Source organism: Gorilla gorilla, chromosome 12 (genome assembly GCF_029281585.2).
Source record: "Gorilla gorilla gorilla isolate KB3781 chromosome 12, NHGRI_mGorGor1-v2.1_pri, whole genome shotgun sequence".
NCBI classification, from domain to species: domain Eukaryota; kingdom Metazoa; phylum Chordata; class Mammalia; order Primates; family Hominidae; genus Gorilla; species Gorilla gorilla.
The window spans coordinates 114,624,455-114,641,099 of NC_073236.2; the positions used below are offsets into that span (position 1 = coordinate 114,624,455).

General features: G+C 53.5%; 1 protein-coding gene across 7 annotated transcripts in view; it reads left to right on the top strand.

Annotated features, from left to right (window-relative positions):
- DNMT3A (DNA methyltransferase 3 alpha) overlaps positions 1-16,645 on the top strand; it is a 115,239-nt gene that overhangs the window by 55,479 nt on the left and 43,115 nt on the right. For 6 of the 7 annotated variants that reach the window (XR_008676751.2, XM_055377581.2, XM_031007921.3 and 3 more), the window contains exons 4-6: positions 4,856-5,126; positions 12,062-12,105; positions 12,519-12,665. Coding sequence is in view for 6 of the 7 variants with exons in the window: in XM_055377581.2 (XP_055233556.1) it covers positions 4,856-5,126; positions 12,062-12,105; positions 12,519-12,665 (462 nt within the window). In the remaining variant the exon portion in view is untranslated. Of the gene's footprint in view, positions 1-4,855; positions 5,127-11,438; positions 11,542-12,061; positions 12,106-12,518; positions 12,666-16,645 lie in introns of those variants that run through there. The other variant, XM_019021313.4, reaches the window with a different exon arrangement.

Here is a 16,645-nt window from a genome sequence, read left to right on the forward strand (position 1 = left end):
AGAGGACTGAGGAAAAGCCGGAGGCAAAGTGGGGGTTCTGCCCAGAAGGAAAGCAAAGATTGGCAAACTCGGAGGGACCCCAGGAAGTGGTGGGCAGGATTTGAAGACCCAAAGTGAGGTATACCGGGTGGGGGTAGGTGGACAGTGGGTGATAGGACCAAGCTGTACTGAAATCTAGAATGATACTAGATTCACAACCCTCCTGTGGCCCCCATCTGGCCCCCCACGGGAGGAGAAGTGATGGGTACTTACTGCGGCTTTTCCCATTCTGAAATTGTCACCTGCAGCTGCACCTGCTGGTGGTGCCTTCTAGGATGGTCGGCACCCCCAACCCAGCCCTCTCCCAGATAATGGGCAACATGAGTATCTCGGGGGTGTGCTGTGTCTCTTTCAAGATGACTGTCAAAATAAAAGCAAACAAAAGCAGATTGTTTAACAGACATGGCAGCACAGCTGAAACTCCCTCTAGCTTGAGTGCAGGAGGTTCTCACTTCTAGCCTCGTCTTTGCCATTCACGAATCAATTGTGAATATTGTCTGAGCACCTGTCAGGTGCCCCACTCCCTGCTAAGTCTAGCCGGATCGAGCAAAGTCTCTGCCCTCCAGATCGAGAAAAGTCTCTGCCCTCCAGAGGTCAACAAGCTGTGGAGACAGGGGAAAGGAGGGGAGGAGAGTGGCTGGGAGGAGGACATGGAGTTGGGGGCAGAAGAGGCCAGGCCTGGCTGGGGTACCCCTCCCTCCTGGGCTTCCAGGCTGAGGTTTCTGCCCTTCTCACCAGGGATGGCTCCTTCAGTGAGCACCCAGCTCTTCCCCAGAGACTTGGACAGTTGCTTCAGGCCATTTGACTGGGACCTTTTTCCTTCCTCTGGATGGTTTTGTCCTGCTGGTTACCCTGAGCCCCAGAGAGCCCCATTGAGGGGCCGCACTTAGCTTGAGGGAGTTCTTGATGGGTAGGATGAATCAAGGGTTGAGCGTGGCAGAAGTCATTGCCCCCCCCACCAAATCCCAGAACTTTGGCTGAATCATCTCATCCAGAACCTGAGAGAGCAGGTGAGCAGGAGGGGATGGTTGGGCAGAGGATGGTGTGGACCAGATGCGGGAGTGGGGATTTCAGTGGGTGAGCTAACCCGGGGCTGGAAATGTGCAACATGCCCCGCTCGCCCATCATCTGCCCAGCATGCCCGGCTCCCACCTGGCTTTGGGGGCATCTCTGGGAGAATGGCGCATCTGGTGCTGTTGCAGACTGGGGTCCGTGGGCAAGGCCAGGGCAGGGCTTACTCGTGTGCATGAAGGACTGGGTTGGTCGGGAGCCTGGGGCTGTGTTGGGCCTCAGAGCCGGCCCTCATAGGTCTCTATGCTACGGAGCCAGCAGTCAACAGGAAGTGAGTCCCAGCATGAGAGGAGGCCATGTGGTCCCAGGCAGGAAGTGAGTGACAGTGGAGTTGCCTCCAGCAGCTTTGCGGGGCTCAGAGCCTGCCCCAATCTGAGGTGTCTGCAGGGCAGCAAATGATGAGAAGAAAGGAAGACACAGCCATGAAAAAGTCTGGCTCTGACCTAAGCTTCTTAGCTCAAGTTGGCCAGGCAGGACCCCACGCATACCTCCATGGAGTGCCATGTTGGGGGCTTTGGGGTACCTGGAACAGCTGGACCCCAGAAGGTGGCTGCAGTGCAGGGGTACACCCCACTCTTCAGGCTGCTGGGGCTCATGACTGAGCCTTGAAGGGTGACAGACAGGGTTTACACCAGGGAGGACCATTCTAGGCTGGAAATGCCCTCTTTGCTTAAGCAGGGAGGGAGGAGAGGTGTTCTGAGTTCTGGGGAGGGTCCTGACACACAGGATGGAGGCAGGGGCGATAGGCAGGGGTCTGCTGTTCCACTTTCCTTCCTGGATTTGGCCTTCCTGGCTCTGCTGGCATCAGCCCAAGCCCCCAAGCGCAGTGGAGGACTTCTCGCTTTTACCAGTCACCTCCTCTTCCTCTCGTTGCAGCCCCCTGCCTCCAACTGCTGAGGAGTACACACATGCAGCTTTCTGTGGGTGCTTCCCTCCTGGAAGCAGGCCTGCCCAGCTGCCCCGCACAGCAGGAAAGGAGCTTGGCAGGCCCTGCAGTTCCTTCTGCTCCCTCTCCGGCTGCTCCCTGTGCCCGGGTCCCCATCCAGGGAGGAAAGCATACCTGAGAAGACTCTGGTTTTGTTTTTGTTTTTGTTTTCCCAACACCCTTGTCCCTAATTGCCACCTCTAGGGGTTCCTTGCCAAATAACAGTGGGTTGAGAGTTCAAGTCCTAGACCGTTAGAGTAAAAGCAGCCTTGGAAATAGGGCTTTGCAGGGGAGGGGCTGGGGACCCAGTGCTGTCTCAGGCTGTGCACTTGAGTGGTGGGAAACTCTGGAGGGAATTTGGCAGTATCTCTGCACATTTAGCTGGACAGGCCCTTTCACCCGGCCTGACCACTTCTGGAACTCCGTCCCATGGAAACACGCAGCTGTACAGAGCTGTAAGTGCAAGGGTGTTCACTGCAGTGAAAAGCAAATCAGCCCAAATGCCCACCATCAGGGAACGGCATGCATACATTTTGGAGCATCCAGATCCATCTGCACTGGGATGGAGGGATGCCCACTCTGCTTGTTAAGTGAAAAAGCAAGTTGCAGAACATTACGACTAGTATGATACCCTTTTGGAAAAAAACATTTCTGGATCTGAATGTGTATATGAATACATATGTATAAACATGTAACTTACACATGATTGTCAATGCATAGGAAAAAATCTGGAAAGGATGCTCACTGAACTGTTAATAATGGGTACCTTAGGGGAGAGATTTTGGGGGTAGGGAGCTGAAATAGGAGCTTTAACCTTTTAGCATTATTCATTTTTTTTTTGTATAGTTTTTTTGTTTTTTTGTTTGTTTTTTTTTGAGATGGAGTCTCGCTCTGTTGCCCAGGCTGGAGTGCAGTGGAGCAGTTTCAGCTCACTGCAACCTCTACCTCCTGGATTCAAGTGATTCTCCTGCCTCAGCCTCCCAAATAGCTGAGATTACAGGCATGCGCCACCACGCCCAGCTAATTTTTAGTAGAGACAGGGTTTTGCCATGTTGGCCAGGCTGGTCTCAAACTCCTGACCTCAGGTGATATGTGAGGGAGCCTGCCTCAGCCTCCCAAAGTGCTAGGATTATAGGCGTAAGCCACCACGCCTGGCTATAGTTTGATTTTTTAATGATATATGTGTCTGACTTTTATAAGTAGAAAAAAAAAGACAAGAAAGACAAAATCTCCGTTGGTCTAGACCAGTCATCTCCACCTGACAGGTGGGGAAACTGAGATGCTGAGGGCAGTGCCTTCCTTATCTGAGGCTTGCCGAGCTGATGCTGTCCCTGCCTTTCTCCTGGGTAGGTGTTCTGCATACAGAGCCAGCGAGGCAGAGTTGCTGAGTGCAGCCTGGTGCCTGTGGGTGTGGCAGAGTGCCGAGCCGTGGGGACCCTTGCCTGTTCCTGTCCCACGCTGGACACCTCCATTCTTCTTGAGGTGTCCTGGCCCACTTGCCTCTGGATGGCTGAGGACTGAATATATATACACAGCAGAGCACACAGCAGGCACCCGGCTCTCCTGCTCTTGCTTTGTCCTTGCAAAGCCTGTGACCTGGAGCAAATCACAAAATTCCGGAGAGCCTCAGGTTCCTCACCTGCTTCCCAGGGAGGCTGAGAAACCCTGAGGAGGTAGTAAGTGAGGAGCTTTGTCCGCTGCGCAGTGACACACACAGACAGCCAGGATTATTCTTTATTTGATTTTTATTACCTGGAACCTTAGCGAGCTCAGTTCTTAGACTCTAGGGGATAAAGAAATGATTTCCCTTGAAGGGAGAATGAGAGACCCCAGTGCTCAGGAAGAGTTGTTGCAGAGCCTGAAAACTGTTTGCCAGAGCCTTGGCTCTTCTGGGTCTGAGTACCTGAAAGAATCTGGGGCAGCCCAGGCCAGGGGAGAAGGCTGCGCTAGGCTATGAGCCCACAGAATGGTTTTTTGGGGGGTCCTCCTTCGACTCTCATGCCTCAAGAGACCAAGAGGAAAGCTGGGAGGGCACTGACCACAGAAGTCAGACCAGCCTGAGTCCCAGACTTGATCTGGTGGCACTGGAATCTTCTGAGGGAGGGGGGGTTCTTATTGGATTATGGGTGGCACAAGGAGCTTTTTTTTTTTTTTTTTTTTTTTTTTTTTTTGAGGCGGAGTCTTGCTCTGTCGCAAGGCTGGAGTGCAATGGCGTGATCTCGGCTCACCGCAAACTCTGCCTCCCAGGTTCAAGCGGTTCTCCTGCCTCAGCCTCCCGAGTACCTGGGATTACAGGCATGCACCACCATCCCCAACTAACTTTGTATTTTTAGTAGAGATGGGGTTTCTCCATGTTGGCCAGGCTGCTCTTAAACTCCTGACCTCAGATGATTCGCCTGCCTCAGCCTCCCAAAGTGCTGGGATTACAGGTGTGAGCCACCACGCCTGGCCGGAGCATTTCTTTTTTAACAGGGGCTGCAGAGAAGGCTTGGACGTCCTATGTAACCTCAGTGAGTGGCGGTGGGATGGGGGAGCCGATCCCTTGAGAAGTGCAACCAGGCTGGCAAACCTGTTTGGATTCTTTTCCTGTTTCTGAAGCTGGAGTCCACAGACTCGTGATTTCAAGGGGTCAAGCCCAGGAATCCTTTGATGTTGAAAGCAAAATTGTGAATGTATCTGTTTGCATGAAGGTTTATATGAACACAGTTTCTGGACAGAAAGTGCATAACCTTCTCTAGAATTTCAGAGCGGTCAATGATCCAAAACAGGCTAAGCCCACTGATCTAACCCTCCTCTTGTGTATCTTTCTTACATTTGCAGGTGGAAAGCGGTGACACGCCAAAGGACCCTGCGGTGATCTCCAAGTCCCCATCCATGGCCCAGGACTCAGGCGCCTCAGAGCTATTACCCAATGGGGACTTGGAGAAGCGGAGTGAGCCCCAGCCAGAGGAGGGGAGCCCTGCTGGGGGGCAGAAGGGCGGGGCCCCAGCAGAGGGAGAGGGTGCAGCTGAGACCCTGCCTGAAGCCTCAAGAGCAGTGGAAAATGGCTGCTGCACCCCCAAGGAGGGCCGAGGAGCCCCTGCAGAAGCGGGTGAGTCCTCAGCACCAGGGGCAGCCTCTTTTGGGCCCACCAGCATACCCTGAGAGTCAGGGACTTGGCTCTCCAGCAGGTCCCAGGAAGGATGGTCTGGGTCGTGGCTAAAGGTCTGCTTGCCAAGGCTATGGCCTGGAGGCTACTGGCTGGATGCAGCCTGCACATATGTTTTATTTGGCCCATAGAGTGTTTTAAACATTTAAAAAATTAGTTGCCAGTATTTAAAAATCAAAAAATTTCACATAAAAATCTGGAGTTTTGGCTTCTCATGAAAAAAAAAAAAAAGCTAGATCTGGCAATAGCGGGCTTTCATAACGCCAACGATTGCTAGACTGGGATAATGGCGGTCCCTCCATCGCCTTCTGTGGCTGGTTATGGGCCTTAGTTTTCTGCAGCTCTACCTGGCCTGCTTACTCTCCCACGTGCCCTGCAGCTCCTGGGGATTGCTGTATTTGTAGCCCCTGGCCTGGGCACTCAAGGGCAGCAGATACCCTGTTTGCCTCCCTGAGTGCAGAGGTCCTGAGCCCACCCTAGTTGGGCTGACTCAACTGGAAATTTGGTTGTGACAGTGGCGTGGGGAGAGGGCTGGGTGATTGTATTCTGTGTACTGCCCAGCCCAGGCCTCTTCATCTGGGGACTTTTTGGCCTAACCCTGGAAGCCTGGAAAGTTGCCCACTTTTCTCTTTCAGGTTAAGCCAGCAATTTCAGGGCCAACCGAGCTGTAAACATGTTAGTAATGAGGACAACTAGCATTTGTACAGGGCTTCACAGTTTACAAAGCGCTTTCTCATACATTATCACATTTGATCCTCCCAGGGCCCTGCCAGGTTGTTTTGCATATGTGCATTTTAATTTCAAAAAGTCTTCCTTCCAAGCGTGTATGATGGAATGAGTAAATTGATTAATTGGCGTAACTTATTTTGCATGGATCCAACCTAATGTTCATGCAGGATAGAGAACATTTCCAGAATACAAATTTCCAAACTTATTAAGAGGCTTTTATTCATTTATTATTCGACACATATGTATGATGCTCCCACTATGTGCAGAACGCTACAGAGGGAATCTGTATTAGTTGTTTTATTTACTCCTCTAACAATCTTATTCAAGAGATATGATTATCCTCATTTCAGGAGAAAAATATTGAGGCTTAAAGCGATGATGTGACTTGCTCATGGAGCCCCAACCTTAAGTGGCAGCTCCAGGGCTCATTCAGTCCTGGTCTTGTGCCTTTCTACTATTTTCCGCTGTCCTGGAATGGGGCTTGGTGCGGAGACCGGTCCTGAATTGTCTAGGCCTCTTGCACATATTCTGATACTTCCCCAGAGTGGGAAGGGCCTGAGGGGAGTGAAACAGATGAGGAAAGGGAGAAGACACCATCCTTCCCATTAACAATGCCAGGTGTGTGAGAGAACCCATCAGCCCTGCCCTTCCAAATGTGGTGCTTCCCATGGGCTGACTGCAGTTGACTTCGCTTCCCAGGACCCCACCATGACTCCTGCCGAGCTGCTACCCAGGGTCATGGCATTCCTTCCTGCCCTGCAGCATGGAGCCATAGCCCCAAAGCTGTTCTCTGGCCTTGAGGGTTTGTTTTCACTTTGGGATTTCCCTACTTCCATTTCTAGCTGTTCTCAAGGGCTCCTGCATCGATCAGTCAACAGGTGTTTCTTAAAACACCCATTCAGGGTGTGCTAGGATCCATACCAGGGACTGGGGAAACTGTTATGAACAAAAACCTGGTTCTTGCCCTCAAGGACCTCACAGTCAGCTGGAGAGACAGACATTAATGAGAAATCCATGCTTAAAAAGATGAGATTACACATGGAGATAAGCGCTCTAAGGGAAGTGAAACATGTCCAGGGGAACTGCAATGAAGAATCTGAGTTGGCCTGGGCTGTCCAGCCCGAGCTGAAGGGCGAGGGAGTCCACTGGGTGAGGGGTAGAGGGAGAGAGTGAGAACAGGGAAGAAGGCTCCCAGGTGGGAGGGAGCAGGGCACCCAGGGAACTGATAGATGTCACAAGGCTAGAGTGCAGAGAGCAAAGGAGAAGGGTGTGGAAAGTGCTGGGGCAGACAGGCCAGGCCTTCAAAGGTGGCTGCCGGGGTGGGGGGTGGGGGGTGGGGGGTGGGGGGTGGGGGGTAGGGGAGCGGGGAGGCGGGGGGTGGGGAGGCGGGGGGTGGGCAGTGTGTGTGATGTAATCAGCTTTGCAATTTGAAAAGCTCATGTCATCTGGATCCTGGGATGGAATGGAGGAGCTGGGAAGCAGGATGACATCGGAGGGGCTGATGAGCAGGATGGCAGCAGAGATGAAGGGAGGGGACAAATGCCAGGAACATGAGAGGTGAGGGAGAGATGCTGTCAAGGATGATTCCTGGGTCTGGGACTTTCAGACAGGTGGATCTTCCTTAGAATCTTAGTGCTGAGTGTGGTGGGCAAAAACTCTTTAAGTCTCCTTGACCTCCAAAATTTGGCCTTGAGGCTGGGCACAGTGGCTCATGCTGGTAATCCTAGCACTTTGGGAGGCCCAGGCGGGCAGATGACTTGAGGTCAGGAGTTCGAGACCAGACAGGCCAACACAGTGAAACCTTGTCTCTACTAAAAATACAAAAAAAAATTAGCCGAGCTTGGTGGCGCATGCCTGTAGTCCCAGCTACTCGGGAGTCTGAGACAGGAGAATCACTTAAACCCGGGAGGTGGAGGTTGCAGTAAGCCAAGATTGCGCCACTGCACTCCAGCCTGGGCAATAGAGTGAGACTCCATCTCAAAAAAATACAAAAAAAAACAAACTTTGGCCTTGGTACACTCCTGTGTGGTCCCAGCTATCCAGGAAGTATAGATTCTGGCAGGGATCAGAGCTGGTAGGATCCCTGAAGGCCACTGCACTGCCTGGAAGCTGAAATTGGTGAGATGTTACCTCGCGGGGTGGGCAGTGGCCTAGGCTCTGCCAATGTGCAACGGACAGTGGCTTAATCAGGGTGTGGAGGCTCGGTCACAGTTCCAGCAGTCAGCTGACATAGAACACATGCTCAGCTGGTTGATTCAGATGAGGAAGGAGACTAAGGCCCCGGAGAGGATGTGGCTCGGCCGTGGTCTCCTTTCAGTTCCCCTTATTCCAGGTCTCTTTTCAGGGGATGCTCTCCTGGAACCCCTTTCATTAGCTCCTGTACAGCAAAAACAGACTTTTTAAGGCAGCGTTTCTTGTAGCCTGAGCATGTGCTGAAAGTACAGCCAGGAGAAAGAATCAGGAAGACGGGAGATGATGAGATGAGTGATAGGGACAGGAGCCAACACCCGACAGGCCTGTGCTTGTCTTGGGTCTGTTCCTGCCCCCGCCAGCATTAATGCCATAATGATGATGATTCAGGTGGCAGTGGCGATGTGGCTTTCCCTTATTGAGTATTGACTGTATTGGGCATTCTCTCTCCTCGCTACTCACAGTGGTCCATAGACCAGCAGTGTTGGCAGCACCCAGGAATTTAGAAATGCAGAATTCCAGGCTCTACTGAAGACCTGCTGGATCAGAATCTGCATTTTAAAGAGGGCCTCATGCTTCCCATGTATATGAAAGTTTCAGAAGCTCTGCTGTGTATTATGCCCCATGTGTGATCACGGGAGGAAGATTTTTTTTTTTTTTTTGAGACAGCATCTCATTCACTCTGTCGCTCAGGCTGGAGTGCAGTGGCGCAATCTTGGCTTACTGCAACCTCCACCTCCCAGGTTGAAGCGATTCTCCTGCCTCAGCCTCCCGAGTAGCTGGGATTACAGGCGCCAGCCACCATGCCTGGTTAATTTTTGTAATTTTAGTAGAGACAGGGTTTCGCCATGTTGGCCAGGCTGGTCGTGGACTCCTGATCTCAGGTGATCTGCCCACCTTGGCCTTCCAAAGTGCTGGGATTACAGGCATGAGCCACTGCACTCAGCCTGGAAGACTCTTATTATCCTCATTTTTCAGATGGGGAGACTGAAGCTTCAGAAAGGTTAAATTACTTACCCAAGATTATGCAACTGGTGAGAGACCGGATTAGGGTCAGCACAAAACCCCTCTCTACTCTGAGCATAGGGCCCCTTTTCAGGCCAGTGACTGCCCTCTGAGGTAAACCTGGCTACAGCCTGGTCATGGAGATTTGAGTTCATTTTAAAGAGAACTTGGGTGGCCTCTGGCTGAGTATAGCTCAGACTAAGAGGCGAGTGTTAGAAGCACCCTGGCCTCCCCTGCCCCCAAGTCCTGAGATGCACTAGGGTCATGTTCGGGCCTGTCAGGGCCACACTGGAAGGTCACAACCACCTGGCCCTGGCGGTGACCCTGGGCCTGGGCCAGGAGCAGTTGGGCTGCATAGGCCGTACTGAGAGAGCAGCTGACCCTCCCTGACTCACGACAAGTGCCGCATTCCGAGGCGGCCCGGCCAGGCTGGAAAGCGTGTGTTTGTGTGTGTGTGTGTGTGTGTGTGTGTGTGTGTGTGTGATCACTCAAGTGGGCATGCGCAGAGTCTGTCAGGGAGAAAAGTCCAGAAAGAAGCCAGTTGGAAACTGCATAGGGAAAAATCGTTCTGTTTTGGGGAGCTTGGGGGGCTGGGAAATTAGGAAGGGGGTCACATTGAGAAATAACAGTAGTGGTGCAGCGGAGAGGGAGCTTGCCGGGGCATCCGGACCCCTGAAAAGCTCATCTCAGCTCCGGCCTTAAGTCACTCCACCCCCCAGGTCTCAGCTTTCTTCAAAATTTAAGTGCTGAACAAGTACTCAATGATCTCTGCAAAGCCTTTCAACCCTGATTTTCTAATATTCTAATGAATAAATAATTATCCGTAAAAGTAATTAAATGCCATGGAGGGTCCCAAGTAGGAAACGTTTGAGGTTCTAAAGCGGGCTGGGGAGAAAATGCAGTCGGAAGCCCCAAGTCCAGGTCCGAGAGCCAGCCCGGGGGTCCTCCACTCCCCGCCCTAGCCGCAGGGCTGACACAGTGGTTCCCAGCGCCACCGCGAGCCCCGGAGCCCCGCCGCGTCAGGGTCCGCCGGGACCGCCAGGCCGCCCCCAGGCCGCCACCTGATCGCGGGCAGGCGCCCCCTGCTGGGAGCCCGGGGCCTCACCGGGCAGAGCAACGAGGTCTAGGAGGAGGGGGAAGCCCTGGCCTGGGAACGGGGAGGCCCCGGACAGGCTGGAGGGGGCCCCCGCGAAAAAAGTGAGGAGCTGGCTGTGGTGGGAGAGAGGACGGAAAGGAAACAGGGAGGCAGAGCCAGACAAGATGGGTGAGACAGCCCTTAAAAGGCCGGTCACGAACAAAGCGCTGGCGAGTGCGCGCCCGCCCACGCGCACAGGTGCCCGCGACAAGACGCCCCGTCCCCGCCCACGCGGCCCCCGCGGGCTGAGCCCGGCGCCAGGCCCGCACCCACGGCGGCCCTCCTGCCTCCCTCCCCCTGGTGCTCCCGGGCCTAGCTAGCGGGAGTCGCTGTCACCAGGGACAGAACCACCGAGGACAGCGCTGTCCTGGGCGCCCGGGGTCAGCCCAAAACCAGCCCAGGACCCCCCTGTCACGAGGGAAGGGAGTGGCCTCCCGGGCTGAGGACCCGCGGCGTGAACACTGTGGCTGGCTTCCGCTTCACAGCCAGGAGATGAAGTCGGGGCTGTTTTTTCCGTTTCAGGCTGTTTGTCTCCCCCCACCCCAAGCTACCATGAGCCAGCCTTAGTGACCTTCCTGCAGTGGGCCCAGGCCCGATACGCTGTCGGTTCCCGACAAAGAAGCTCAGGGGCCCAGGTGGAAGGAGGGCTCACTTCCCCACCTCCAGCAAGAAGCTACGGGAGGCAGAATCAGCCAGCCCCGCAGCCTCCGGGGCGCTGGGCCTGGAAGGGGTGCCTGGAAGGGGTGCCTGGAAAGGGTGGTGAGGACCTGGTGGGGAGTGCAGGGGGATGCCTGGGAGGAGCGCAGCTCCCCTCATGCTGGGGGCCTGGAGAAGCACAGGGAGAGGGCAAGGTCTCAATAGGGAAGTTGAGACTTCCCTGCCAGGACCTGGAATCAGGGCCCAGTAGAGGAAATGAATCCTTAGGGAAGGAGAACCACACTAACATGTATTGAGCACCTACAGTATGCCAGGCCCCACAGTAGGCACTTAATGCTCACCATAACCTAATGATTTTAGAACATTTACCTACCTTGATTCAGTGGGAAAACAGGCCAGGAGAGGTTACAGAGGTCACACTGGAATCCAAACTCAAGTCTTCTGGACTAAAGGCTGAGCTCAGGGGCCTGAGCATGGGGCAGGGAGTGGAGGGACGGAGAATGAGATTAGTAATAGAATCATAATATTTGGACCTGCAGGCGGACCTTGGAAATCGCATCCAGCATCCTTATTTTCCAGATGAGGAAACTGAGTCTCGTAGAGAGGAAGTTGCTTCACCGGGGTCTTGTTCCAGTTGGCCCGGTACCCACCGCCCCCCAGTACATGCCCTTATGCCCAGAAGGCCTCTGCAAACACTCCCTTGCAGGGCCAGGGAGGCCGCTCAGGCTGGCCCTCTGGCCCAGGCCTTCCTGTACCCCCTCCTCCTTCCGCACCCCCTCTGCCTTCCTGCTCCTCCTCTGGGGAAGGAGGTCTCTTGACTGGGAGCAGCAGAATGGGGGTATTTTTAGGCCCCTTCTGTGTACCTGAGACAGAGTTGACAGGCCAGAAACCCAGCTCTGAATTTCCTCGTGTTCCCTCTTGCCTGGGCCTCAAGGCCTGCCCCTGCCCGAGTTCTTTCTCTGCCCTAGGCCCTGCTGGGTCCTCAGGGTCAGCACTGTGCCTGGCATGTGGTGGGCCATCAAATTTAGCACATGAACAGCTAAACGGCCAGAGGACCCCCATCCCCTGTGGCAGGGACCCCAGGCACAAGGTGGGGCCTGTGAGCCACTCCAGTAATTCTGCCGACCAACGAACTGGTCCCTTTGTTCTTCCCTCTCCACAGGCAAAGAACAGAAGGAGACCAACATCGAATCCATGAAAATGGAGGCAAGTGTTCCACCCCCAGGGGCTCTGTGGATCCTGATTCTAGAAGAAGGACACGGGTGGCGAGTGTGTGTGAGGGGGCGGAGGGTGGGCCCCTCCTCCTTCTTTACACATCCCTCTGTGGGAAGGAGAGGAAGTGGGCGTGGAGGTTGGAAGTCCCCCAACAAGGCAGCCGGCTCATCCCCCTCCAGAGGCCAGACGTCTCCCTTCGTGGCCTGTGGCTGTGTCCATGTGCCCCCCCCACCCCCACCACACATGCCCCTCGCTCCTCCAGCCCACACGGGGCCTGCCCAGCACTCCCAGGGGTGCCCTCTCTGGCCAGGAGCCAGTGTCCACATTGTGTTTGAGGCAAGTGCCTCCTTGGTGGGTCCGTCAGTGCCCACCCTAATGCCCTAATGTCTGTCTCTCTGTCCTAGGGCTCCCGGGGCCGGCTGCGGGGTGGCTTGGGCTGGGAGTCCAGCCTCCGTCAGCGGCCCATGCCGAGGCTCACCTTCCAGGCAGGGGACCCCTACTACATCAGCAAGCGCAAGCGGGACGAGTGGCTGGCACGCTGGAAAAGGGAGGTGAGGCGCCTTCTGGCCTGGGCCCCAGCCCGTCCTGCAGAACTGGAAAACCAGAAGTGATGGGCCTCAGTTTCCCCTTCAGGCTAACCCTTAGAACTTACTGGGAGCCTCTTAATCTCTAGTCAGTGATGACTGGTTCATCTGCTCCTTCAGCAGATGCTTATTGAACACTTACTGTATACCTGGCTGTGTACTAGACCCTGGGCATATACGGTTCCTGCTCTCATGGAGTTGACATTCTGATGGGGGAGACAGGCAGAACATAAAGAAACAAGGGGCTGAAATAGAAGATAGCAGAGGCCTGCTTTAGTTGGGGTGGTCAAGACAGGCTTCTTGGAGGAGGTGGCATTTCAGTTAAGGTCTGAAGGAACCGAAGAACTGGCTCTGTGAGGAGTGGGGTCAGGGAGAGTGTTCTAGGCAGAGGAAACAGCACCAGCAAGGCCTTGACTTGTTTGGCAAACTGTATGCGAGGGTGAAATGGCAAAGGAGAAAGGGCCAGATGCAGCCAGAGAGGCAGGCGGGGCTCCACACATCAGTTGGAGACCTGCAGGGTCTGCCCAAAAGCTGGCTTACTTCTGACAATACCGGGCAGCCATAGAAGGTTTCTGTGCACAGGAAGGACGTGATGTGGATTTGAGAGGCAGCAGTGGAGACAGAGAAGAGCTTTGGGGTGTATTTTGGAGCTAGAATAGCTAGGGCTTGCTGATGGACTGGCAGGGAGGGGAACTGGTGGACTCAAGGAGGACTCCCAGGGGTCTGGCCTGAACACCTGGTGATGGTTGTGCCATTTGCTCAGATGGGAAGACCCAGGGGAGGATGAGTTTGGGACAGGTGGGAATTGAGGGCTCCGTGTGAGATGCCAGGTGCCTGGAGTCTGGGCTGTAGGGAAGTATGGGCGACAGAGGTGGGAGTTGAGAGCAGAACTCTGGCATTTAAATCCATGGGAACTTAAGGGCTCAGCAAGGGGAGAGGGAGGAGAGACGAAGTCTCAGAACATGTCCATGAAAACCCCGACATTTCTGGGTCACATGGAGAGGAGGAGTGGCAGGCAGTGGGGACTGAGGGAGAAAGCAGTACAGAGCGGTGTCTGGGGAAGCACGGGGTTTTCCCAGAGGGTGGCTGCCCAGCCCTAGGGAAAGCTGAATTCACTGAGACATGCCCATGGCGTTGGACAACCTGGAAAGGAGCTGGTGACTTTTTATAGAGAAGCTTCTGTGGGGGTCGGGGAGGTGGCAACAGCCCGTGGAGGGCTTCAGCCATGCAGAGAGGTGAGAAAATGGAGGCTGAAAGACTGAGGAGGGAAATCAACTTGCCACGCACAATTTTTGAGCTGTCTTGTATGTTTGATTAGTAGAGAACTGGGTACAAAGAGAAGTGGGTGGTGACCTAGCTGCACAGGAAAAGAGAGGAAACTGCCACCACGTGGGGCACTTCACGTGAACTCAGCTCTCATTTCGTCTTTACCCCAGGCCTCCAGGGGAAGGCGGCCCTGTTCGTCTGTTCACCTTTGTGTGAGAGCTTTCTCTAGAGAAAGTGCAGAACAGAGGCCAGGCACGGTGGCTTACACCTGTAATCTCAGCACTTTGGGAAGCTGAAAGGAGGTCAGGAGTTCGAGACCAGCATGGCTAGCTTGGTGAACCCCTGTCTCTACCAAAAATACAAAAAATTAGCCAGGCGTGGTGGCCCATGCCTGTAATCCCAGCACTTTGGGAGGCTGAGGCGGGCGGATCACCTAAGGTCAGGAGTTCGAGACCAGTCTGCCCAACATGGCAAAATCCTGTTTCTACTAAAAAGACTAAAAATTAGCCGGGCATGGTGGCAGGCGCCTGTAATCCCAGCTACTCGGGAGACTGAGGCAGGAGAATCACTTGCACCCGGGAGGTGGAGGTTGCAGTGAGCTGAGATCACACCACTACACTCCAGCCTGGACAACAAGAGCAAAACTCTGTCTCAAAAAAAAAAAAAAAAAAATACAAACAATTAGCCAGGTGTGGTGGTGCGTGCCTATAGTCCCAGCTACTCAAGAGGCTGAGGCAGGAGAATTGCTTGAACCCGACAGGTGGAGGTTGCGGTGAGGCGAGATTGTGCTACTGCACTCCAGCCTGGGCAACAGAGCAAAATTCCGTCTCAAAAAAAAAAAAAAAAGAGAGAAAGTGCAGAACAGGGTGGGGGTTCTGGCTGCTTGATAGTTTTCTTTTCCTCTGGGATCCAGGAAGGCAGAAATTACTTTCCCGGAAGAGCCCGGAGAAAGGGCAGCCTGTCTGAGGTCTGGGAGGAGAGGCACTTACTCCCTGTGCGTGGAATGTTGTGTTTGGGGTGGAAATTCAGGAATGGGGCTCTTCTCTCCAAGTCAGTCCCTGCACTCCTGGGTTCCCTGCAACCCAGAAACAGGGGCTTTGCTTTTTAGCTCCTGGTTCTGTGAGCGAAGTGTTTCTGTTCTCATTTAGCCCTGGGGCAAGAAGCTTAGACTATGACTTTTAGGAACCGGAAGAACTTTCAGAAATTCCATGATTCTCAAACTCTGCTCCCTTGAAGAAGCAGTATGGAGGCCTGCCCTCAGTTACAGTGAAAAAAAGGGTTCTTTCCTCAACTCCCAGGAAATATTAGATCATAGATACATTTTCTCAATTTTAGGTCTCTACTAAAATTTAAAAAGACTTTTTTGGGCTGGACGCAGTGGCTCACACCTGTAACCCCAGCACTTCGGGAGGCCGAGGCGGGTGGATCACCTGAGGTCAGGAGTTTGAGACCAGCCTGGCCAACATGTTGAAACCCCATCTCTACTACAAATACAAAAATTAGCTGGGCATAGTGGCGGGCACCTGTAATCCCAGCTACTTGGGAGGCTGAGGCAGGAGAATCACTGGAACCCAGGAGACAGAGGTTGCAGTGAGCCGAGATTGTGCCACTGCACTCCAGCCTGGGTGACAGAACGAGATTCCGTCTCAAAAAAACAAAACAGACTTTGTAAAACTCATGAACATTTTCTAACATATGCAGAAGCAGAGAGTAGTGTAACGACCTCCCATTGCCATCACCTGGCTCCAGCAATTATCAAAAGATTTTCTAGTAAGTCTTCAACCCTTGGCATTTGCATCCCCACTCCCAACCAATGAAGGTAGCAGTGGGCATTAACAGAAAAACCAAAATGTTGATTTAATTTAAAAGACTTTTAGTACACTTGACTTGCGATGTGGAGATCTCCAAACAAAATATATTTTCTGCTAATAACATTATTCCTTATTCCTATGCTGTAATTAAAGAATTCCATGAATTCCAGTACAAGTTTTAGAACTACTGATCTCATTTTCAGACTACGGGACTTGGGGCTACCGAGTTTTATAACTGGCCACAAGCTCCCAATGAAGAATTGGGAACAGGACTAGAATGGAATTAGAATTTACGTTTCCTATTCCAATGTGGGGCCCAGCCCCTGACTGTCACACAGTCTCCTCCTGGGCTATGCCTGGGGTTAGGGAGGGGCTAGATGCAGGTATCAAGAATGGGGAAAACACAGGTAGCTTTCAAGATTCCCAAGTCGCCCTCAGACTCAAGAGTAGTAGCTGTTGCTATCAGGCCTGTTTTCTTTGTTTGTCTGTTTGTTTTTGAGACGGAGTTTCACTCTTGTTGTCCAGGCTGGAGTGCAATGGCTGGATCTCGGCTCACTGCAGCCTCCGCCTCCTGGGTTGAGGCGATTCTCCTGCCTCAGCCTCCCGAGTGGCTGGGATTACAGGCACCTGCTAACACACCCGGCTAACTTTTTGTATTTTTAGTAGCGATGGGGGTTTCACCATGTTGGTCAGGCTGGTCTTGAACTCCTGACCTCAGGTGATCTGCCCGCCTTGACCTCCCGAAGTGCTGGGATTACAGGCGTGAATCACTGCACCCGGCCTATCAGGCCTGTTTTTGTTTTTTGGTTTTTGTTTTTTTGAGACGGAGTTTCGCACTTGTTGCCCAAGCTGGAGTGTAGTGGCACAATC